This window comes from Gymnoscopelus microlampas, assembly GCF_963454915.1.
Source record: "Gymnoscopelus microlampas genome assembly, chromosome: 23".
Taxonomy (NCBI): domain Eukaryota; kingdom Metazoa; phylum Chordata; class Actinopteri; order Myctophiformes; family Myctophidae; genus Gymnoscopelus; species Gymnoscopelus microlampas.
Window position 1 is genome coordinate 19,756,787 of NC_139960.1, and position 25,687 is coordinate 19,782,473.

General features: G+C 40.9%; 1 protein-coding gene across 2 annotated transcripts; it reads right to left on the reverse strand.

Moving 5' to 3' along the window:
* Positions 1-1,450: 1,450 nt before the first annotated feature.
* hcfc2 (host cell factor C2) lies at positions 1,451-13,031 on the reverse strand. 2 transcript variants are annotated; one of them, XM_084049455.1, is made up of 16 exons: positions 12,609-13,031; positions 11,035-11,183; positions 10,774-10,934; positions 9,375-9,577; positions 9,012-9,096; positions 8,591-8,694; positions 8,242-8,478; positions 7,605-7,766; positions 7,444-7,517; positions 6,514-6,694; positions 6,356-6,411; positions 5,536-5,673; positions 5,198-5,395; positions 4,137-4,428; positions 3,686-3,758; positions 1,451-2,523 (listed from the first exon to the last, which is right to left on the reverse strand). In XM_084049455.1, exons 1-16 carry the CDS (start codon positions 12,931-12,933, stop codon positions 2,514-2,516), a joined length of 2,448 nt encoding a protein of 815 aa, XP_083905581.1. In that variant the 5' UTR covers positions 12,934-13,031; the 3' UTR covers positions 1,451-2,513. The 2 variants fall into 2 exon arrangements, with proteins under 2 accessions (XP_083905581.1, XP_083905580.1); XM_084049454.1 differs by having other exon boundaries at positions 7,599-7,766.
* Positions 13,032-25,687: the final 12,656 nt, after the last annotated feature.

Consider the following 25,687-nt stretch of genomic DNA (forward strand, 5'->3'; position numbering starts at 1 on the left):
CCAATATTCAAATCGAGTCAAATTGTACTGTATGGATTTCTCTTAATGGTTGATATGCAGAAGCCTCAAGGCAGTTCACATAATGGCATTTATCAATCATGATATCATGAAATGATGAATGCAACACTACAGCACAATTGTCCACCCAATATTCCCTAAAGGACTGTATAAGAGAGATATTGTTAAATGTAATGTCATGAAAATAATATAGGACAAGAGTTAAAGCTGCATGGGTTGCAACCTGCCTTTAAAATGATACAGTATGAAAATGCATGGATATGCAACAACAAAAAAATACTGTATTGTCAAATGACAATACAGTATTGAACAAGTGAACAAGTGATTGAACAAGTGATTTTGAGTTGTAACAGAAGCACAGGGGGTTCACAGAAGCATATGGCTTGCATCAAGTGGCTTAATAGAACTGAACAAATTATTTGAACAAAAAAATAAAATAAAGCCATGAATATGAAACAACAAAATTACATATTTTTGTCGACACCAACATAAAACTGAAGAATGAAATGTCATGAATTGTACTGTAACTAAGCAACCGAATTGTGTAAAACTGGTTTACTGAAAACAAAAGAACATGTATTCATTTATTTACATCAAAAAAATAAGTATTTAAAACAAAAGATTTACAGCTCTGTACATCATAGTAAGGAACATTATCAAACTTTTACATGATGTATAAGTCTCATCATTCTCAAAAGAATGTGGAATGTGCAGGTCAATTATGTAGCTTATTACTTCAACAACTTATAAACAGAGTAGATCACTTAAGATCTTGCATGCAAATTGGATTGTCAATTTAACAACATGCAATGTTGTTCACAGTATTGAGGCATAAAACATGACCCTTTCGGTTTGCATTTGATAAGGATAACCAATAAACAGACAATCAGATGTTGCTCTCTTTTCAGATGACCTCTACAGGTATAGATAACCTGGATGGAACCATGTTTAAGATTGCAGTTAGGCCGATTCAAAACCAATATGTCATGATGTCAACGGTATTCTTATTGCATAAGATCAAATGTTATGGGTTTTCAATCTTAGCTCTTGCTTGAATGAAGAGTTGCTTCTGGCAGAACACAGCAAGTATTTTTCAGTGCCAGTTTTTCACAGAACCAAAAATACCTTGCAGTGTTCTACGAGTGAGTTGCTTAGATCAACTTTTATTTGAAATTTACTAAATTATTTAGATCTACCATACGTTGTGAAATATGCCAACGTAGTTATGTAGGCTGCATGTTCTGCGCATTAACCCATTAATACCTGGAACGCATCTGTGTCACTTTAGATTTCTTTGGCTATTCAAAAATAGCAGATATACAAGCTCATAGCGCGGCACCGAGTGCCGCGCTATGAGCTTGTAGATCTGCTATTTTTGAAAAATCTTGAATTTTTTTTAAAGATTTTTTTCAAAAAACTGTTGATGGGTTAATGCATAGAACTCTTTTCTCTTCGCAGATGAGTAAGGCTGGTGTTTTTGGGCAAGACACTTCACCCCTAACTGCTCCCAATGAGTAGGTTGGTGCCTTGCATGGTTTCCTCCGTTGCCGGTCGATGGGTCAATGCAGTGTAATGCACATTGTAAAGTGCTTTGGATAAAGGCACTATATAAATGCACCATTTACCATTTTAGTGGAGAGAATGACCAAATGGGTGAGAATTAACTAATTAGTACTTAACATGTGTTGTATCTGGTAGTAGGAATGTTATTGCTAATGCCACTGCACTTCCATGATGGGAAAGGGCACTGCAATTTCAAGTAAATCTTCTTTTATGATTGATGTTGTTCCATCACTTGTTTTGTCATGTGGAGTACTGCCAACTTACTTGGTCAAGTTCGGCTTTTCCAAATACTTCAATTCTGTTATTTTGATTTTGGAACAATACATACACCACATTTATTTTGTGAAAAACTAGTACTTGTCATGGGTATTTAATAGTGAGAACTGGTCAACTGGTGACCATGAATAATTTGTATGAGGAGATAGAGCTTCTGATTAGAATATGCTCCTCATAATCAAATAGACCAAAAGTAGATTTGTCTAGTATATTCTGTTACTAAAACAAAAAATGAGATTCGTTTTTTTGTCATCTACATATTATGTAGATGTTATAATTTTTTGGCTGTTTCAGAACCTTTGATTATTTTTATTCTATTTATACAACTTCTCATTCCAGGTAACTTTACCATTTTAGATGTAGAGACATTTCACAGTTTCATTTCACCGTTTCACTGTTACATTGATCTTAATGTATTGTTATTGCTGTCGTTTTTGTTTGGACCCCAGAAAAACTAGCGACCACTTTGTGGAAGCAAATTGCGATCCAAATAAAGAATAAATAAATATACACATATCAAAAATAAGTTAAAAAAATATTTAGCAAGTTGTATCAAATTGTATCTTTTTTTAGTGTCGTGGGTTAACTGTGTAATGACACAGTCAACATCCTGAGTGCACATCTTGTATTGTCTTTCTTCCATACCTGATGATGCTTCAACTCGAGCTGCAAGGGAAGAATCAAAACAAAAATAATTACAATTAAGAATATTACACCTTTAAATATTTTAACCCATTAACTCATTCGCTGCCACTAACGTAAAAAACGTATTTTTTCCCAATTACCAAACCTGCCTCTGACGTAAAAAACGAAATTTTGCAAAATCATTTTTTAAAACAAGATCTCACCGTCCTTCATCTCTCGCACTGACACATTTCATTGTAGCACACCCGGATACGGAAATACGTCAAATCGAAGATTTTCGGTTCCGTCCGCTTGCTGTTTAGGTCCGCCTCTAAAACGGCCTTTTCTCGGCTTTGCATTTCTCCGCCGGGGAATGCTGTTTAGCGACGCTGTTTTGAAACTGCTACTGCTGCAAAATGGAATGTCGCCGATTGAAAATGTCTTCTCTGGGCCACTCACACAACTACCCTGTGTGTCTACAAACAGTTGAACACGTGATCATAAGAGATTTAGCGAGGTCTGTGGCGAGGTGAAAAGAGTAAGTGATTCGACCCTTTACATGGCGATACATGGGGTTTTTACACTGGGCTGGAGGAGAGAGACTCCGCCCGATCGGAATGTTTGTTGTCTGAGCGGTGTGCACGACTCGCCTGTGTGTTTAGAAACGATTGCACTTGCGATCATAATGGAAAAAAAACATTTGAGAATTTATACATTTGAGAAGAAGTTATAAAAAACACTAAATCGCTGACAGTGGGCAAACACAGGCAGAAATAAGTCTGGCAGAGAATGAGTTAAGACCTGGAACGCATCTGTGTCACTTTTTCATTTGAGCTAAAAAGGATTATTTTACACTTTGGCTATTCAAAAATAGCAGATCTACAAGCTTATAGCGCGGCACAGAGTGCCAGGCTATAAGCTTGTAGGTCTGCTATTTTTTTTAAATCGTGAAAATGTGTGAATATATATTGTTTAAAGTGAAAAAATTTAACTCTATTCTTTCATTTGGAGATGGGGGTCGGAGGCCAAATACATAATAATTTTGAGGGTCCTTGACATGAAAAAGTTTGAGCACCACTGATATAGAAACATACGTTTTTCAGAATACTGTTGGGATTTAGAAGACATTTGTAGAATCGGCTTCAGGTCTTAATGGGTTAATATACACAAAAAAATCATATATGAGGAGGCATGATTATGTTACCTGTCAGCAGCATCTGGATCACCCTCAGTGTGACTGTCGGCCCTGGATGCAGATGCTCGCAGTTTACTAGTATCTGATGGAAGGCACGCACAGTTCAAGACCACATTACACATGGTAGCAAATTGATGTCATGTGATTTAAATGCATTGACACCAAGTTATTTTACAACCCCAGAACTGCACGGTGACAAAGCATGTTAAATATTCCAGCAGATTATACATTACAGCGGCTGCTTAAAGGGCGACTCTGATTATTTTAAATCTCAAGTGGAGAACGTGAAAAATCTCACCGGAAACTTCTCAAAGTATGCCGTCTAGGAGATGCATAAAGTCCACCAGGCCACATAAAATGTGCCATCCAGGCGTGTTTTCCATTTTTCATAATGAAACGACAGTACTCATCAAAGTCGTCCATTAAAAGTATCACAATACCTGCTGAAATAAAAGAGTACCTTGTTGAATCCAGCGGATCTGCGTTGCAGGGCCGTAGCCTTGCTCGTTCTTTGCAGCGATGCGGAAGACAACAGCTGGCCGGTTAGGAGCGGAGTAGTCGATGTGTGCGTTGTCCAGGTGCGTGTTATAAACCGTGCAGGAGGTCTTGGTTCCGCGGTAGATCCGGATGAAGGCCATCTGCCCATCTGAGCTTCTAGAGCGGCTCCTGACGGCCAGATACATGGAGTACTCCAGAATCCTGCCCGAGGGAGATGACGGTGCCTCCCATGCGATGTGAACAGAATCACTAGCCTGCGGTGGGAGGAGGACGCAGAGGGAACGAGAAATAAGTAAACTAGAGAGGTAATGTTGTCTATTATTCATATCATCATTGGCATTTTTCACAATTAGTTGTCATTGAAAGCCCAGCCTGAGATGAGTCACACACCAGTGTTGATTTCGTCGACTAAAACTATGCCGAAAAATGTTGGTCGACTACCTTTTTCCACTGACAAAAACTTAATAAAAAACAAAACAAAGCTATGATGACTAAAACTAAGACTAAATATGTTGACAAATAAAAACTAGACTAAAATGTTAGTGAGGGACGAGTGGAGAAGAGATCCAGTAGAACTAAAAGACGCTTCGGTGTTACGCTCTGAAAATAGCAGATCTACAAGCTCACAACGAGTCACAGCGCGACGCGTTGTGAGCTTGTAGATCGGCTATTTTCAGCATGCAACCAAGTGTAAAATCATCCATTACGACGCCATCAAGGCACCGCCAAAATACATTTTAGTCGACTAAATCAACTGTAGATTTAGTCGACTATAATCTTATGATATTTAGTCGACTAAAACTAGACTAACAGTAAAACATTTCAGATGACAAAAATATGACTAAAACTAAATGGAATGTTATTCAAAAGACTATGACTAAAACTAAATCAAAAAGTTCTGTCAAAATCAACACTGTCACACACAATCCAGTGATAAGGTACAGACAGAGAAATGCATGACATGCAGGGACATTGAAACATTCTCTTCACATCTCACGTGAAGAGAGTGTGAGCTTCATTCACCTTGGTAATTTTGACAGCAGAGGGCGCTCCGGGAAAGCCAGCTTTGCACACCTTGAACTCACTGGTAGGACTGAAGTCTCCCTGGCCAAAAGAATTGACGCCTGACACCCTGAACTTGTAGGCCTGCCCTGGGGCCAGCTGCTGCTTTTCCCTTCCTTCATAGTCCAGAGGCCCCGGCAGCTTCTTGTGGACTGAGGGCTGATGAGTAGGGCGAGGTTAGAGAGAATGTGGGTGAATTATAGATCTTAAGGGCCGAGGCTGAGCATGAGCTTTAAAGAGACCTGGTTCTAGCAGTGAGTGTAGAAAGCATACAATGTCAGTAACCGTGAGGGCTTTACCTCTTTAGTGTTTGTGGGCCGTCCATTGGCATTCATCTGGTCATTCTCAGGTGGAAGATAATAGCATGTGACCTCAGAAAAGAGGGTTTTGAATGCCCCGCAATCAAACCACACCGTGTCGTCAGGCTTTTCTGGAACCTGGAGGGAATGTAATTGGCAATTGATTATTTTCTGCCTCCGTCACTTTACAACAGGTTCTTTGTGAAAGGGTGAATAATATCACTGCATTTGATCTTTAAGTCAGAACTCAGGATCCCCGATCTCCTTTTAGAAAAATTCAATTAAACAGCCCTTTAGATCAGAGTCAGTCTGAGTCACTAGTCAGGAGTTCAGACGAGTTTTCTCAAAAGCTTGTAAATCTTGCAAGATTTACAAGATTGTATGCGTTTTTTTAAAAGTTGTTGATTTTTTATCTCCTGTCCGTCCGTCAAGTCAAATGTATTTATATAGCACATTTAAAAACAACAGCAGTTGACCCAAAGCGCTTTCCAAGAGACAAGAGCAACATATAGACCGTAGTCTATTCACGAAGCAATAATAAAAGCATATAACGTAATAAGAGAACAAACACAAATAGGAACAACAACAACCCATGTGTCCGCTATTTGTCCATGTGTCTGTGAACAGCTAAGCTCCGGCACCGTTGGATCAATCAGCATGAAACTTTGCAGATAAACGTGTTGCTTGTGTTTGCATGAAACTACAAAGCCCACACTTGTCCATGTTTAGCTTGTACACATGGGAGGTCGGTACGTTTCCCACATCTGACCTCCCACCATAAACAAATGCAGCATGCTGTACATTTTCACAATTGTCTCACCTGATTTGCACCTGAGTTGGACTTTATTGGGGCATCAGTTGTAGCAGGCTCTTTTTCTATAAAAATGCAAATAAAAATTCATTACACCATACAATTTGGGAATTCCCAACATGCCACATTATGTTTTATATTAACATGTAAGCTAGGAGTATTATTACCCGACTTATTCTGAGCTCTGCTGCCGGCGTCTTCTGCCGATGTCTGGGAAGTCTCTCTCTGTTGCTCCACGTTTGTGCCTCCCTTGGCCCGTCTCTCATTGGTTGCCTTTGCCTCTGAATGAGCGTCCCCTGAACGATCTGAAATCCTCATGGCATTCTCCTGACGTTCTGAAGACACACCCTGAAATGGACAAAGAATATGTGAAGAAATGTGTATACAGTGGTCAAAGGGTAAGAAATCATATATGAATGTCCAGTTCATAATGTCATGAATCACATCAAAACAAACCAGCATCAATATATGTCATTGACTATTCACAGCTTCTGCCAAATATCATAAAGTACATTCTCCAAAGGTTTTCTCCAAAGTCATTAAAACTTTACCAAACTTGCCTGAATAAATTACTTAATGTTTGCTGAACATAATTGTATATTAATATTAATTGTATACAGTACATTAATATGAACGTAGTCTGTGAAATGTATAGGAAATTATCAGGTTAATTGTGGGGGAGTGGATCCGTGTGTGTGTGTTCACATGCAATTAATTCCACACCAATTTCTCTGCCAAAGTGTGATGTTCTTCTTTTTTTTTCTTTTACAAAAACGTCCACAAAGCAGCACAGAACAAGTTAACAACCGCAAAATATAACACGTTGACAGCTATTGTCAGGTGTGAGGCGATTTGAGTGAGGAGAGCTGAATGCATAACTGTGAGGGAAGCGGGGCTACTAAATGCGGACAACAGTGTGTGTATGTATGTATGTGTATAACAACATTACACATCTGAATATTTGAAGCCGTTTCAATACTCATTTTCTGCCCTATTGATACCAGCTGTGTGTTCTCCTATGAGTCTTCGCATCTCTGCCTAGTGTAAACGTCAAGAAAACAGCCTGCATTTTTCTCGCTCAGCAGGCTACACATTACCAATGCTACGCGTTTTGATGACTTCTCATCTTCCTTAGTAGTGGCTTCACTTGCAGGTAGAGATGGCTGGACACCTGAAGGCAGCAAAGCATACAAATACTGAAATGTGGTAAAGGGGACTTTTCAAATTTCATTTCAATAATCGTCCTGCTTACTGATACCTGCTGAGTGTTTTGTGTCAGGTGTAGCAGCTGGGTCCGAACTGGGCACAGGCTGGATCTGAAGGAGATAGCGCTCTGCTGCCAGCAGCGGGCGCCAGGCGACATGGAGCATGCTGTCTGTGGACTTCACGAGTAACACTGCCTCTGGGATAGCAGGACGATCTGATCAAATATAATTAGGGGTGCAACAGTTAATCGAAGTAATCAATTTAATCAATCATGATATAATAATTCAATAAAATAATCAATTAATAATCTATCCCTATTGGGTACATCATTATAGGGAGGAATCTTTTCAAATTTCCAGAAACTTCAAAAACAGATCTACAAGCTTACAACACACTATTTTCAAAATGTTTACAGGACACCGTTGTGCAACGAAGTATAACATAGGGCGGGGTTAATCCATTTGTTGATATAAAAAAAAATACATATATTTATTTATTTTCACTTCTCGATTATTCGATGAATCAAAAACGTAATCAACAGAATAATCCTTAAGAAAATAATCGATACATATAATACACATTTACTCATTTACAAGACACTGGGGCCTGGGGTCAGGAGAGTGAACGTGGGATTGCTGAGGCATATACAAAAAACAACTCAGTAATAACTAATTCTGTCCCAGTCTCACCCGTTTCCAGGTACCAGAGGTCCTTGCAGCAGACCTGATAATTCCAACTCTTGCGGTAGCCATCACGGCCACTCCAGACATAGAGCCTGGATCCTATGGCAGCGGTGCAGTGACCTGCCCGGGCTTTGGGCCATGCAAGGTAAGGATCATCTCCCTGTGGCCCTTGGTTCTGCAGCTGGGACTGGACTTCCTCCTGACTCTGCTGCTCTGGGCCCAAACTCTGCCAAGTCATAGTGTCTATATAAACGGAGAAGATGAGAGCAAATTCACGATATTGTCACCTCAGCAGTTGGATAATGTTTTAATGAGCATATAAAAATGCTTTGAAAATGCTTTGAAAAGTACTGACTTAAATTGAGCACCCATAACGAGTTGGTGCAAATCCAGTCTTCTCCTGAGGAGCTGGGTTTGTGTGTCCCTGGAGCAGGAATCCATCCTCCAAAAACATACATCCTGTTCACAGAGGGATATGCATCAGGGGTGCCGGTACAGTATAACATTTCTTACTGTAATCATAATTTGAACTAATGAAATGGTTCTCTGTTCAATTACTGTAAAAAGAAAAACTGTAATCCATGTGTTGGACGAAGAATTTAAAAGTGTCATCACAAAAACAATATTTTGTTACAATAATATATGGCCAGTTCTAGTTCAAGCATTCAACAGTTATTCGCACAGTTAGAAGTGCTATGAGCTTGTAGATCGGCTATATTCGGGACGTGTGTGTGTGTGTGTGTATACTACTATATACACACACAAGAATTCATTACCTGTTTCCAATGACATTGGCTGAGTGAATGCTTCTGGGTTGTGGAGGAATCCCCTTCATTTTGGGTATGGACCACACCATGGTGTCTGGATGGAGAGATGGGAGGAATATAATGAAATTAGTGGTACAAGAGATAATAATATGGTTACAGTTTTTGACAACGATGTGTTATTGCTAAGCTAACATGTCATTGCGATGTTATTGGTAGGTTTATATTAGCTGCACGCCGGTGTCGCTTGCCGAAAATAGCAGATCTACAAGTTCACAACAAGCCGCAATGCGACATGTTGTGAGCGTGTAGATTGGCTATTTCATCGCTGACATACAACTAAGTATATATCAGGCACTAGAAAAGAAGAGGTACCAAGATCAAGCTGCCAGAGGTCATCTAAGCGGTGGCCTTGCATTCCTCCAAATATGTAGAGTTTGGGGGAGCCCGGTCCTGTGACGGCCACCGAGGTGTGGGACTCCCGCGCTGACGGACCACTGCCCTTCGTCTCTGGAATGCTCCAGCCTCTTGCCCCTGACAATGACTGCAGCTCCAGCTCATAGAAATCATCCATGTAACTGAGAAAAGGAGACAACTGAGCTCAATGACAGCATTGTGACTAAAGGGTCATTCACAGCAGTGTTGATTTTGTCAACTAAAACTATGACGAAAAATGTTCGTCGACTACCGTACTTTTTTTCACTGACGAAAACTGAACAAAAACGAGATATTTGAGACTAAATATATTGACAATTTCGTCAACAAATAAAAACTAGACTAAAATGTTAGTGAGGGACTAGTGGAGAAGAGATCCTAAAAGACACGTCATTTTATGCTTGGTTGCGCTCTGAAAATAGCAGATCTACACGCTCGCGACGCGTTGTGAGCTTGTAGATCTTCTATTTTCAGCATGCAACCAAGTGTAACATCAGCCATTACGAAGCCATCAAGGCACCGCCAAAACAGATTATAGTCGACTACAATCTTAGGACAGTAAAACATTTCAGATGACTAAAATGTGACTAAAACTAAATGGAATTTCATGCAAAAGACTATGACTAAAACTGAATCAAAATTTGCTGTCAAAATAAACACTAATTCACAGTTTCACACCAAGCACAATAACTATAACGTTAACTATATTGTTCACCATTGTATTTCTCATAGTTGTGGTGTGGACTGTGCCATCCACTTGTTATAGTGCTCGGTGTGAACGGCCGTTAATCGTCTCTGTGCATAACTGTAGTCCGAGCTTGTTTTAGCTCTTGCTCATTTGATTTTCCTATTTGTCTCATCTGTTCATGAAAGTAGGTAGCTGATATATTGCACTTTTACCTTAGCGCTAGGTATGCTCTAAGTTAGTTGCTTGTTTTAGAGGAGAATGCACTCAAGACTTCTAGTGATTCGTTTGTTCCCTACCTATGTTGAATGAACTTAAGTCGCTTTGGATAAAAGCGTCTGCTAAATGACTGTAATGTAATGTAATGTAATGTAATGTAGTCCCAGCTTCCAGAAGGTGGCACACCCGTTTCCTGTTCAGGTTCAGTGTTCCATGACATTGTATGATTGGCTTGGCAGCAGATTTGAATGGGAAACACTTAATGATGCATTTCTGCGTTTCCCGTTCCTGCTGCCGAGCCACTCAAATGAAGCTATGGGGAAATGAAACAGGAACAGGAAATGGGTATGCCTATAGTTATGCACAGAGCCTATTCTGGACATGTTATGCAATTATGATGAACTGAGCACTGATTTTATTATGTAAAATAAATACCGTGGTATGTTGCCATTGGGGTCCTCGCTGTCATTGGAAAGGCCTCCAAACAGATAGCACTTGTTCCCAACGAGGGTGAAGCTGTGCCCAATGCGAGGGCAAGGAGGTAAGGCATATCTCGGTGGTTTTGGTTTCAGCTTTTTCCAAAGCCAGCGACTAGCCTATGATGTGACACGGAACAAGGAGAGACAATGTCATACATTTCAAAACCCCCAACACGACAATGACGCTATGTATGTATCATCACAAATAAAACGTCACCTGCAGCTCGTAGAGACTGTTGCTGTATTTGCCAAACTCCAGCATGCCCCCAAAGACCAGAATGCGAGTGCCGTCACACACAAACCCATGGGCGGCACAGCCAGGGGGGATGTCCCCTCTAACCGCAGGGAGAAACCACTGTCTGGAAACTGGATCGATAGATAGAAAGAAAGATAGAATGTCATTCACATTCACCATAGATCAGATATGTCCAAAGTCCAGCCAGGGGACCAATCATGGTACACGGACAGATTTTACATGGCCCGCAGCTTCCTTCCACAAATGTGTTATTCATAGCCCAGTATATTCATGTGAAATTGATGCATTGAGGTTTGTGAGTGTTTTGAAATGAATTAACCTGGGCAGATGTGATTTCTCTGCTATTCATTTCTCAGTAGAATTTGTCATTTCTAACTACTTGTTCCTTCTGTTGTTTCATTCTCTTGATGTGAAAGAGAGGCTTTTTCTTTGTGGAGAGTCTGGAGACTTTTTCCACACCTGGGCACATTTGGCTACACTGCCATTTGAAAAAAGATAAAATGTATTGGACCGTAAATATAATATCAATGCAGTGCATGAAAAGGCCTCAAAAGGGGCTTAAATGTTTTGTTTTGTTTACTTCACAACACAGGCAAGTGAAGTGACTTGCATTTGGCTACACTGCCAACAAAAGACTATCGACATTGCACTGTAGTTAATAAAATATAATGCGATGCATCTGCATGTGACTTTGTAATGGTTCAAATGTGAAGTTTAGACAGGAGATGCAGTCTGCCCGAAAAGGTTTGGACCATTTATACAGTCTATGGTTTGGACACAGACACCCCAATGCACAAGTTTACAACTGTGTTCTTCCAATCAGTATATGATATCATAAAGCTACCGTTTTGTCAACAAATACATGCCAGTAGTTTTGCCAAATTTAAAATAACCAAGTCTAGCTAGAGAGCATGGTAACATTGCTGTAATACAATTGTAAGAACATTGCAAGGCAATAATATGCATTTGATGCAATCAAAATAACAGACCATTTTAGCTAGCTATCAGGAGTTAGCAACTCTGTTAGCGTCCAGACCCAGTCCAGTGTTGCCATGTCCGCTTATTATAAGCTACTTTGGGCTAGTTTTTATGTAAAGTTGCTTGTTTATATTGGTGGTTGCAGGTTACGTTTTTTGGGGTAAGTGTAGTTAGTTGCTAATTTGAGCTTTTTTCCTAATGTTGTTTAAACCAGTGTTTCATTTACAAGTCAAGGACCCCCAAATGAATATTTGTCTGCGGACCCCCATCTGAAAACATTTTACACCAGGGACCCCCATACCAGATGTGTGTTGTTAAAATGTTTCAAAAATGAACTATTACACTTTTTTCAAAATGTCTTCTTTAAATAGCTATCTACAAGCTCACAGCGCGTCGCGATTGCTTGTAGATCGGCTATTTTCAAACAAATGTTTACGGGGCGAAGGGCTCGCTTCTTTAGGGCTTGTTTTCATAGACCTGGTTGCTTGTTTGTTTCTCTCTCAGAGCCTGGCAACACTGATTGTATTGTAGGGTTAGCATTAGCAGCATTAGCTCACCAGTGTTGTACACATGCAGGTCCTTGGCTATGCCTTCGTTGCCGCCCCCGAACACAATGATCAGCTCGCGGATCGCCACGGCCCGGTGGCCGTGTCTGGAGCGCGGGATGACTCCGGTGAAGGAGTGCACTTTCCTCCATGACGGCTTCTTCTCGGGAACGGCGGCGGTCATCTTTGTTGTTGTTGTTCCTCTCGTCCCATCTGGGGGTCCAGGAAGAGGTCGCGCTGGCCGCTGCGAGATGCTTTGGCCATACATATGGCCGAAACCGAGATACCTCAGCGGCCGCTGCGGTTCCTTGGGGCGACCTGTATCCGCGGCCGCCATATTGATGAAAAAAGTCCAAATTAAAATTGAACGTTGTTGTGTGATTCCTTCGTTCTACTTCTGTGTGTGAGTATTTGTAGTGTAAGTGCGCGCGTCTGTTGATGTGTGGGGCTGTGTGTGTGCGGCATCTATCCAATGAGAGGCGTCGGTGTCGCGAGTGGGGCGTGGTCCTGGAAAGAGGAACATGGGGGCAGGGTTGCCAGATCTGCTTTATAATTTCCTCGCAAGATTTTATTTGAAAATAGCCTACTCTGTGTGGAGTTTGCATGTTCTCCCCGTGTCTCCTAGGGTAGTTAATACCCTCACAAAAACATGTAGTAATCCTGGTCACTATACTGCCTCCCCCTGGTCAGCCGGGGCGCCTGATGGAGGAGAAGGGAACTGGTTGGAATAACGTGTTCCTTCCACGCGCTATGTCCAACCAGGGAAACTCCCCCCTGTCGGGTGATAAGAAGCGGCCTGCTTGCTCCTCATGCATTGAAGGAGGCATGAGCTTCAGCTTGGGCTCTCCCTAGGCTGGCAGAGGGTAGGTAGTGCCCAGGATTACATAGGCAATTGGCACTGGGTGAAAAAAATGTGGGTTACAAAATCGTGGGATAAAAATTATAAGTAAAAAAAAAAAGAAAATAGCCGATCTACAAGCTCACAACGCGTCGCATTGCGTCTTAAAAGTGTCCAATACAGGTACAGAGATAGCTTTTAAGCATTCCGGAGGAAGATGTTTAGGCATTTGGACTGCTCCACTCCTTGTAATAATAATTATTATTATTAGTAGTAGTAATTAGTAATAATAATAATAATAATAATAATAATAATTATTATTATTATTATTATTATTATTATTATTATTATTATTATTATACTAATTACTAGTAGGGGTGTCACGATTCACTTACCTCACGATTCGATTCAAAATCGATTCCTAGGGTGCCGATTCGATTAAAATTGCGATTCTGCGATTAATTGATATTCGATTCGATTCTGCGATTTATTGCGATTTTCTAGGGTGCCGATTCGATTAAAATTGCGATTCTGCGATTAATTGATATTCGATTCTGCGATTTATTGCGATTTTCTACCCCAAATCACTTTGCTTTAATTATACTAGAACATTTTAATATAATATAAACCATGAAAAGTTGAATCATACACTTCAAGGCAGCCAGATCATGTCAGTCAGTCTTTCTGACATTGATTTCAGACAAAGTGCCAGTGAAAAAGGTACTAACTTATAAGAAAGAAAAAAAAAAGATTATTTTATTTTTTTTCATTTTTTTATTTTAATAAAAAAATTGATTTTAATATTTTGATTCGATTTTTAAAATCGTGGCATTAAGAATCGCGATTTATTCATGAATCGATTTTTTTTGACAGGCCTAATTACTAGTACATGCGGTCGAATGTAAACAAACCGCGAATGCAGTCTGGATCTCTCATGACCGTCAAGGATGAACTTCAACCTGGTCTTTGCACTTTCTCCATTTCTGACCCTACATAAACGTTCGGATTTCAAATATAACGTTTTTAACCCTGGCGAGGGTGGGAGTTGAACCTGATACCGTCTGCTTGTCATGCGGCTGCTATGGCTGCCAGGCTGCCCCTTCAAACATTACAGTGCTTCTCAAACATTTTCATGTCAAGGACCCGCCAAATTCATATGAATTTGGCCGCATACCCCAATCTGAAATGTAGTGCCTATAAGGGCTCCCATAAGAAAGATTTGTATTTAAAACTTAAACAAATAAATTCAAAATTTGTCAAGATTCTTTAAATATCATGGATAACATGAACCAACTGGGAATCAAACCTGTGACCTCTTAGCAGTCTTTCTTGAAGTACTTGCTCTGACACTCCAGAACCTCTGATGGCAGAGGATCAAAGGGTTTGTGAGGGGTCCTTCAGTGCCGAGGCATCGGCTCTAGTTGACGTCCTGAATAGAGGGGTAGTGAGACTTCAATGATCTTCTCCGCTCCCCTGACTCTGCAAGGGTTTAGTAATGTACTGCAGCACAGCTGGAGCACAAAGTGCAGTAGGAAACCATAGGGTCCTCACAGATCAGTGGTCTACTACGCCAACATAGGGCTATAATGTATACGCAGCACTATTGTTAGAAAGGAACAATAGCCTGCATGGTGTAAGTTAAATTTCATTGTTGTCATATGACCTGTGCGCGCGTGCATGCATGCGTGTATACCTGTCTGTCTGTCTGTCTGCCTGCCTTCCTGTCATCTGTCATGTTGTCTTATCTGTCTGTCTGTCTATTTGTCAGTGTGTGTTCTGGCCAACTGACAGATAGTTTGAGGAATATTTCCTGTTAGTAAGAGGAAAGTCCCATAATATCTCTCTCTCTCTCTCTCTCTCTCTCTCACACACACACACACACACACACACACAGGTTAGAATAATGTATGAACTATTTACAGATATAAATATAAGCATACAGTACGTATAATGTACAATATATAACCAGTAATATGGGCATACAGTATACAGTATATCATCCATCCATACAGACCATCGACAATGGATGTGATGTGAGGCTGATACATGTACACTGTCAGTCAGCTACACGGTGGGAAAATGGATAAATACAGTGAATATAAATAGCAACATGCAGTCTAACATTGGTGAAATCTTTACAGCAGGTAACCTAAGCAGTCCTCTGATTATACTAGTGTACATCCCAGCAGTCCATGAGCAAACGTGCCAGAGTGAGTGCAGGAGTCATTAATCCAAGGACAGAACGTATGAGTTATGTAGCTTAATGCTACTGGCACAAAGGACTGATTGAGTCACTCAGTCATGTTCCGAGGGACTATGAGTCTGTGGCTGAAGGTGCTCCTCAACCCCATTAGCCCATCAGACACACACAATTTCAGATATACCTTTCTTTGGACAATATCAGTCACCAGAACCAAGGACAGGTGTTTCCGATGAATCTAACATGGTTAAAATGGAGTTTGAAATTATAATGGGTTTGTATTAGGAAGGGGGCGTGTCTGATAAAATGAATATCAAATATCTAAATACTGAATCAAGCAACTTAAAAACCTTCTGGGGGGCTCACATAAGCCTGAGTAGACGTTAAAATTACCCAACATTTTTTTGAAAGTGAAATATCCCTTTAAGCCCTATATACCTTGTCATACAACAAATAGCCAATGTACAAGCTAACATGTTGGGTTGTCAGCTTGTAGATCTTTTCTTTTACTGCTATATTCATTATTATGGTGACATTAGACTTAAAAAATATAGTATATTAAGAATATATTCATTAGTATATGGTGCTGTCAAATTTTAAAAACAGGTCACCACTTACCAAGAGTGCAAGAACACCTTTATTTACAAGTACCAGTTGTAATCGGTAGTCTTCCATAACAATATTACATAACAAAATGAAATGTAAAAAACTAAAATTAACAAGAACTGAACCACGTTTGTCCTCAAACTATCCCAACGCAACAGCTAATCCGTTTAAATTGGAACAGAATTATTTCTCATTGTTCAAAAAGGAGAGATTTTACATGTTTCACTGACTGCATTTAATTTGAGTACCACCAGACAGAATAGAATACCTGTTCTGTGCTGTAGAGTTGGACTTTGTTATTTTTCTGTTCCTGGCCTCCATTCTCTAAACTAGGTCAAGCAATCAAATCACACTTTTTCCACAATATGAGCATAGTTAGTTGAAACCGCTAGTTGGGCAGAGCAATGACTTGTGACAATGTTATTGTAAGATATCCATTTAAAATAGATCAACACAAAACATCATGTGAGCTTGTTTGCAAGATACTGTATTACTTGAGCCTAAAAAAATACCATATATTTGCATAGTACATAATTTGTTATAAAACAATAAATAACCGGGCGCCCGCTAGCCTAGCGGTCCAGGCACATACCACATAGGCTGGTAATCTAATTTTACCGCGTGCCGCAGGTTCGGCTCCCGATCCCGACGGCCTTTGCTGTGTGTCACCCCCCATCTCTCTCCCCATTTCCTGTCAGCCTACTTTCCACTCAAATAAAGGCAGAAAAAGCCCCAAAAATATCTTTAAAAAAAAACTATAAATAACCAGATAAGCCATTATTGAACCCTTGACCTTAGCGTGAGACATCTATGCAAACAAAAAATATCAATTATTTTCAGGAGCAGTCTCCCGTGTTCTTTCAAGAAATTCAGTTCTTGTAAAAGCACTTCTCACCCAAACCCTGTGTTTTTTTGTAAAAAATGTTTTCAAACCGCACAAAAATAAAAGTGATTCAACCAACAGTCTTGGATAGGTAGCAAACATTCATCATGGAACCTCAGACAACTTCTCTGGAGGGGTGTCTTAGTCCTCAGGGAAACGACCACAGATACCTGGAAAAATAGAATCCACTGGTGAGAATAGTTGTACAAAGATAACTTGGATGAACAGCCAATAACCATGTTTATCAAAACTATATAGTTTAGTCTGTATTACAACTACAGACTACCAATTTTGATGCGACCTAAGAATCAGAATCAGGTTTATCGTCACATCAAAGGTTTACAGAAGTAAAAAAGTGGGTGAAATTTGTTTTGGTGCATAGTTCCCATCGTAACGTTATTTCCATAGAAAGAAGAAGGGGAGGAAGAAGAGAGGGCGGGGGGGCAAGTGGAAAAAGGGGTTAGATTCCAGCTCGGGGCACTAAAACGCTACAATATCAATAAAAGCAGCTGAGGGGTTTGTGTGGGCTATACACACATATGTAAACTGAAGCATATTTAGGCAAAATATGTTGCCAGAACCACCAGAGTCGAGTTGCGTTGTTAGCTTGTAGAATCTGTTCTCCAATATTGTGACGTAAATTGCGTAAGAGCACTTCCGGCGCTAGGGCCACCTAGTAACCAAAACGCTTGAGCAATAATGGAGTTTTATACAAACTGTACTATTGTTATAGCCAGAATTCAGAGCAATTTTTGTGCAAAGTGTGGAGTTATTTGGAGCATGCGTCTGCTGTGAGACCCTCGCGAACACTGACTCAGCACTCCATGGGTGTCCTCCTCAATTCTGGCAGACAGATTAATGCTCTGTTCCATTTACTGTAGCACAGTGGTTCTCAAACTTTTTAATTTCAAGGACCCCCATAACTGTCAGAGTTATACACCCGTACAGGGCCATTTGGAACCCTCTCAAGGAACCATGAGGGTCCCTGGACCCCAACTTGAGACCCACTGGTGTAGCAGAGTGTTTCCAGTGAGCAAACATGTACAATATCAGCACCCTCACCCTGACTCTTGTTTGACCAGAATGGAACAGAGCCTTCGTTAGTATCATTGGTAACACCTACTGTATGAAGTAAGGAAGAGGCCCAACGTCTTTCCAATATGGCTGTTGTGCATAGAGCCTATCGCACCTCCTTTCCTTCCTCACCTCCTTTGCTCCTCTCCTCTATCCGTGCGCCTCCCTCTCCTCCTCCCTCATCAGTCCTCCTTTTTATTAGGCAGCTCGTCTAGGAGCTTTTGCGTCTGCTCTGCCAGTAGCTTCTTCTCAGCCTGTTCTTTCTTCAAGGCCGCCTCTATTTTCTTGCTCTGGTAGATCTTCGCCCCGGCGAAGCACAGACACAGCAGCAGTGCCTTCAGGGCCAGGATGTAGAAGAGCAGGGGGACATTGTCCAGAGCCTAAAGATGAAGACACACACACACACACACACACACACACACACACACACACACACACACACACACACACACACACACACACACACACACACACACACACACACACACACACACACACACACACACACACACACACGCGCGCGCACACGTTACATTATATACACACAGTACATACACTTTGAGGTCACACTAGGCCATTGGTTCCCAAAGTGGGGTCTGGGGGCGAGTTCAACATTGGTGAACAGTGTCCGTGCGTCAACCAATAAGGAAACAAGTGCCGTAGTTTGATCCCACTTGGCAGGCATTTTCCACATAGTTTTCTTTCATTGAGCCCACCACTCCAACGTGGGTCAAACAAACTACCAGAAAACCAGCATGCACTGCTAACCAGCCTCGGCGTGCATTGGACGCTTCTGACACAGATGTGTGACCGTTAGTGCATGGTGAATAGCTAATCAAATGAATGATGAGTGTGTTAGATTATATGTGTGTCAATGTGTCACCTGTTGACAACTGTGGCTCTGGGCACACCTGCTTAGGTCAGTCTTATGCAGTGTGCCATGTTGTCTGTTGTAGTTTTTGAAACCCACCCAAACTGGAAAACAAAGTATTATATCAGCCATGGGCAGAGGTGGAAAGTAACTAAGTACATTTACTTAAGTACTGTACTTAAGTACAATTTTGAGGTATTTGTACTTTACTTGAGTATTTCCAATTTCCAATACTTTTACTTCTACTCCACTACATCTCAGAGGCAAATATTGTACTTTTACTCCACTACATTTACTTGAAAACTTTAGTTACTAGTTACTTTTCAGATATAAACTATGATATAATGAAACCTACATTAACCACTTTAAACCTATTTTATACATAGGCTATTTTCAAATATTTAGTACTTTTACTTTTGGTACTTTAAGTACATTTTGATGCCAATACTTTTGTACTTTTACTCAAGTAAATTTAGAATTCTGGACTTTTACTTGTAACAGAGTATTTTTATATTGCAATATTGGTACTTAAGTAAAGAATGTAAGAACTTTTTCCACCACTGGCCATGGGTTTCATGCCCCTTTAAACAAGGTAGGCCTTACAACTTGGAATCACCAAGTTGTAAATTGATGCAAGTGCTTACTATTGTTTCGATGGGAAATTCACCAAAATAATTTCCCACACAATTGCCACAAAATTAAAGAGCTCACTCAGTTTGCAGTGAGAAACTGGCTGGGAAGCAGTCTCCACAGAGGTGGAGAGCAGAGATTCTTACACCAGAATTAACAAAATGAATGTAATTCACTCAGTCTTGACCCTGATACACAGGCCATTTAAAAACACACAAACAAAGACTAGTTTTATTCCAAGAAATGTGTCAGTTGACAGCATAAACCGACAAGAATAAACATATCTTCAAATGGAGAACTGACACTGAAAACAGACACTCGTTTCATGAGTATAAAACAGCCTCAAATGAGAGTCAAAGTCTACATGCCCTCTGTCCATCTCCAGCCAGCTTGAAGCACATTCTGGTCGGCTGCAAGACAAGCCTTATACAAGGTCGCTACACCTGGCGGCACAATCAAGTGCTGAAGCTTCGCTGGGGAGTAGACGGAGGGTCGTCAACGCCCTGCCTCTGCTTTCCTCCCATCCTGCATCTTCAGGACAGTTTGTCCGTGAAGGGGAGAAGCTACCAAAACAAGAGGCTGGCGTGGCGTCAGACCTGGCGTCAGACTCCACGATGAGTACTAGGAGAAAAAAACAGACTTTGCATCTGTTAAAATAGGTGAATTTCACTCTTACACACGGCTCCCATTATGCCAATGGAGGGGGTCGTCAGACTGGACGACAGGGGATTCTCTGGAATAACTCAACGGCCCTTTCTATGTTGGTGAGTGATTAGCGACACATCAAAGATAACACTTAAAATGGCCGGATCTCTCCTTTAAGGACATGAGAATCCGAGCCCAGGCGAAGACGTCAAGCCATCAAAGCCCTGTCCAGTGCTGCTAATTAAAGAGCAAGCCAGTGGCTCTGGATCAGGAGGAGAGACAACAGCTGGGCTCCGAAATCAAGCCCAAGACGTCCAAGACGACATCAAGAGGAGTGAGGTCTAGAAGGGGATAAGGCAGAGGGGGGAACACCTGGGACACCAGTTGTTGCCGTTGAACCTGGAGGTGTCGTAGGCCTATTCAACACCCAAGAAGGAGGCCGCCCACCTGACGACCCCAATGAAACCCTTAACACCTAGTCCCATTCAGGTATGCAGTCAGGCACAAGCTTGGCTCAGGGAGGCTATGCCTCTGCCATGCAGAGTCCATGGCACTTTGGGTAATAACATCATGTCCTGTGTTTGTGAAACTATATCTGTACTGAGAAGAGACAGATACCTCTGTCACTAATTATGTTTTCCATTCACAGCCCGAAGAAATGGAGAGGAGCATTTTCCCCAGTACAATTATTCGAAATCTTTAGTTACTAGTTTTAGATTTAGAGTATTATTACAAACCATATATTAACCACTTCTTCAGCCCTATACATTTCGGCCATTTGAAAATAGCCGATCTACAAGTTCACAATGCCTATGCTATGAGACCCATTGTGAGCTTATATATCTGCTATTTTCAAAAGATTTCTATACATTAGAAAACTTGTTAAATGGGACATTCTGTATAATGAGTATTGAGTAGGCTACTTTCTACTTTTGGTACATTTAGAAACCAATACTTTTGTACTTTTACTCAAGTAAATTTTGAATCCCGGACTTTTACTTAAAACATTTTTTTTGGTATTTCTACATTGCAGTAGCCTATTGATACTCTTACTTAAGTAAAAAATGTGAGTACTTTTTCCACCACTGCTTTAGATGATCATTGAACTAAATTTTGTCTGTGTAAACTTTCTCATGCAAACTTCATTTGGGCCTTCATAGAGGAGAGAAGTGTACAACCGTTCCACTAGTAAGACAACAAGACAGGTAAGAAACGAACAAAACGAATACTTACATTTGTTTTTAGATGCATGCATTCAACAGTCAATCCATGTTGAATTCACTCAGCCATTATTTACCTTCCAGTTGATCATTGTTGCGATTTAGGCCGTTCCTTCAGCTGGAGAGCAGAGAGCTGGTGCGCAGCTATACACTGAGCAAAGTGAACTGCTTCAAAACGAGGCGGAACCTAACAGAATGGACCAATAGCGGCGCGCGCTTTGTCCGCTATAACTCTAGGCTAGCTCTGGTCCACCCCATACCGTTACTTTCACACCCCCGGTAGCGCTGCCTCTCGTCTATAGTAAGAAATAAAAAAATACTCTTTCGCTACTCACCAAAACAAAGACGGTTTTAAGATGTCGAAAGCCTACTTTCCATGGTGGGAACACTCGGAGCCCCCCACCTCACGTCTAAAATACACTTTTTGACCAACTTGTAAAATAATCCACTGGATGGAAGAAACACAATTAGTTATTCCACTGCGCTCCCTACAGATCTTGTCAATAGAGAATTCCATTGACCAGATCCGTAGGGAGCGCAGTGGAGTAACTCAATTTTTTCCCTTCCGTGTGAAATGTTTTCTTTTCTGGCCAAAAAATGTATTTTAGACGTGAGGTGGGAGGTGGGGGGCTTTGAGTGTTCCCACTAAGGAAAGTAGGCTTTCAACATTTTTAAAACCCGTCTTTGTTTTGGTAACTAGCAAAAGTGTATGTTTTATTTTTACTACAGACGAGAGGCTGCACTACCGGGGACAACGGCTCGAAAGTAACATGGCGTTAAGGAGAACTCCTTCTAACGCTATGGACCAAGGCTTATTATAACGCTATGGTTTTGTCAGACGCGTGCTGCTATCTATGGCTATTCCCAAGGGCTATTCCCTACTGCGTACTACTATCTACCATCCCATCGCCCGGAGGGCCGGCGCGTCGCGCTATGATTGGCTAATTCGTTGTCACGCAACCTTTCCTAGGAAAAATATACTCTACACGCCAGTGTTTCCCAAACACTGGGTCGGGACCCATTTGTGGGCCGCGGACACGTTTTTATGGGTCGCGAGTAAATCAATCAATGATCAATGAAAAACAAAAAAGCAAAATTGAAAATGTTCAGCGATAACAAGAATTTCAATTTTTTTTTTAAATAACTTCATATATGAGGGTGGGGGGGGGGCAACCTTTAAGGAGCAGCCTAGTGAAAATAGCTTGTAGATCTGTTGTTTTCACTAGTTTGGGTCATAGAGTTTGGGTACCGGGAATACATCAAATTCCCCTTTTGGGTCTCGAGATAAAACGTTTGGGAACCAGTGCCACTGCTCTACACAGAGCATTTTCAAGATGCAGAGACCCTCTAGCCCTGAAACATGACTGTCATACAAGCGTCATGTGAACCATGGCTAGAGACCCTCCATTTTTTCCCCCATCATGCCAAAGTTAAACCTTTAGATTTTACCCTACCCTGGTACAAAATGTTTTCAGATGGGGGTCTGTGGCCAAATACAATATCAATTTCAGTGGTGGAAGAAGTAGTCGCATGTACTCGTATGCTATTTTCTTAATAAGTAAAAGAAAAATAAAATTGAACGTTTTTAACAATATAACAAAATAGGATGTTAAAGTGGGTGGAAAGAAATGCTTTATTTTATTTTGGACCACCTCTAAAGGGACAAGACCTTATTCCCCCCCCCCCCCTTGTGATCTTTGGCGCCCCCCAGTGGGAAAACACTCGTCTATCTATCTGCAGGCACCACTGCTCTAAACATGTAGTGTTGTTGTTAGCAAGAATAAACACAGAAGCACCAGGGAGGAAGTGGACTATGAAACGGGAGGAGCCAAACAGAGTTCCTGTTTCTACACAAAAAAGGAGGTGGTGCCCCCAGAGGTAAAAACAAAGGGGGAATAAAAGGGGAATACTTTTTTTTTTTTTTACAGAATGGGTTCAGTTTACAGTTGAGGGACCTCTGTGTGGAGTCTTGTGTTATTGTGGAATTAGAAGGGTCAGCATAGCTGATGTCATACAAGGCAGAAAGTAGACAACAGAGCGGCAGCACGTGCTTGTCTATAGAGCGTCGCAGTTCCGCCACTTCCTGGTGCCGGAAGTAAATACTCAATGCATTTTTCCCATTGACTTTTCCAAAAATATTTATATCAATCAATTTAAGCCTAGAATCAAGCCATCCAGGATCCTGGTGAATCATGACCATAAAACCTTTTTTTCTGTGATTTTTTAAATTTTATATTTAATGATATGATATACTATATTTAATAAATACCCTTTGTTTTGCTTTTTTCAATTTTTTTTTCCACAGAATCAAACGTTTTATGGTCATGATTCACCAGGATCCTGGATAGCTTGATTCTAGGCTTAAATTAATTTATATAAATATCTTTGTAAAAGTCAATGGGAAAAATGCATCGAGTATTTACTTCCGGCACCAGGAAGTGGGCGGGAACTGCAACGCTCTATAAAGCGTTGATGAGGCTTGCCTGGAAAGGCTTCCTCCTCTGGCTAAACGGCAAACATACAACAGAGGTTGACATCCTGGAAGAAGCCCTGAGGAGCATTTCACAGCTTCCAATGATGTCCATCATCAGGCGTCACCCACAGAGCTTTTTGATAATCCTTCATTCACCCTCTCATCATAGAGCTGTTCCAAGTCTACCTGGACTCTCTCTGAAGCCAACATATAGCCTTTCAGCTTTCTGGATGTTCTACTTTGATTCATGCTCCTGGAGAAGGCAACGGGATGTTGCACCTTGCATGCACCCAAGAGGGTTAAGGTTAGGGTAGCCTACTTCAAGTTTACAACTTTCCAAAATCATAATTATATATTTTTCATCCGATTACCTCGAGTCAAGACGTTATGATTTCCTCCCCACTATTGAAATGTGAGTGTTTTATTCACCTTTGTTACACCTTAACTTTTCCCGGTCAAAAGTGACCACTATTTTGACTGAAATGAATCACTCACTCACTCACTCACTCACTCACTCACTCACTCACTCACTCACTCACACACACAGTTCTAGACGGCTGGCCCCTTCAGTGCCACACCACCGTAAAAAAAGAAAGAAAGAAAAACATCATACAATATCAAACATTTTAGACTTCTGTTCTGTGTACCACAGCAGGTCAAATTGCTCAATTAAGGCCACACAATGTGCGGAAGCACTTTGCAAGCAGCGGAGGCGAGACACCTGTGGCGTCTCACCTGACGTGTCTCAGCCATTAGACTATAAAAAATCCTGAAGGAAAATGTCACAAGGTTCAAAAGCCTATTGTGGAGAAAAACATGATTGGTCTTCCGGCAATCAGATGAAAATCACTATACTTAGGACTTAGAAAAAATAGTGTTCTCAAATTGCAGAGCTTGACGTCAAGGCGGGGCTGAGAAAGCTGGATTGTTCATAACAAGAAATGTACTATGTTGAAGGAGAGAGCATAAGATTCAAAAAGGAAAGTTACTATAGACGTTATACAGCGCATACAGTCTGTCCGAATTCGGCCATTCGGCTCTGCACACCTTGGGGTTATATGAGACACACACGCCAAGTTTGAGACCAAATGGTTGGACGATGTCCAAGTTATGTCAGGTTCTGTCTGTCTGTGTGTGTGTGTGACTGACAAGACAGACAGACATAGACAGAATATGTACTGATTATGGTCTTCGTTTTGAATTAGTTTTTACATTATTCTTTTCCAAATACATCATGTTAACCACTGGTTGAATAAATTTAAGATATATATGTTTCTTGTGTTAATATAAAAGCAGTTAAAACAGACCAGTCAAATTTGACCACCACATTGAAATAAGGGAGGGTTGCAACGTACACTGGAGAAAGGTTAAAGCATTGACCCTTTTACCATTTATAGTGATTATAATCACTCTATAATGCATTATATGTAGGTTTGTAATGCATTATATGAGATGCATAGGAAGTGTTAAGTGAAAATACATTGCAATTATTTAAATCTGAAAGTCTACCAATGGCGACTTGAATAATGAATACCATTGTGGATTAGACAAATTACTGCAAAATAGACATATAGGAGCTACAAGTATCTATGGGTTGCCAGTAGTGCAGACATGCCCCAGGGAGAGGAAATAAAGAAATAAAGATACTTTC

Bases quoted from the DNA above. Each gene is read 5' to 3' on its own strand.
- hcfc2 (XM_084049454.1), bottom strand. From the start codon at position 12,933: ATGGCGGCCGCGGATACAGGTCGCCCCAAGGAACCGCAGCGGCCGCTG. The intron at 7,518-7,598 runs GTAAGCAGGACG...TGCTGCCTTCAG, and splicing joins AAAACACTCAGCAGGTATCA to GTGTCCAGCCATCTCTACCT. The intron at 6,412-6,513 runs GTAATAATACTC...GCATTTTTATAG, and splicing joins CAGAGCTCAGAATAAGTCGG to AAAAAGAGCCTGCTACAACT.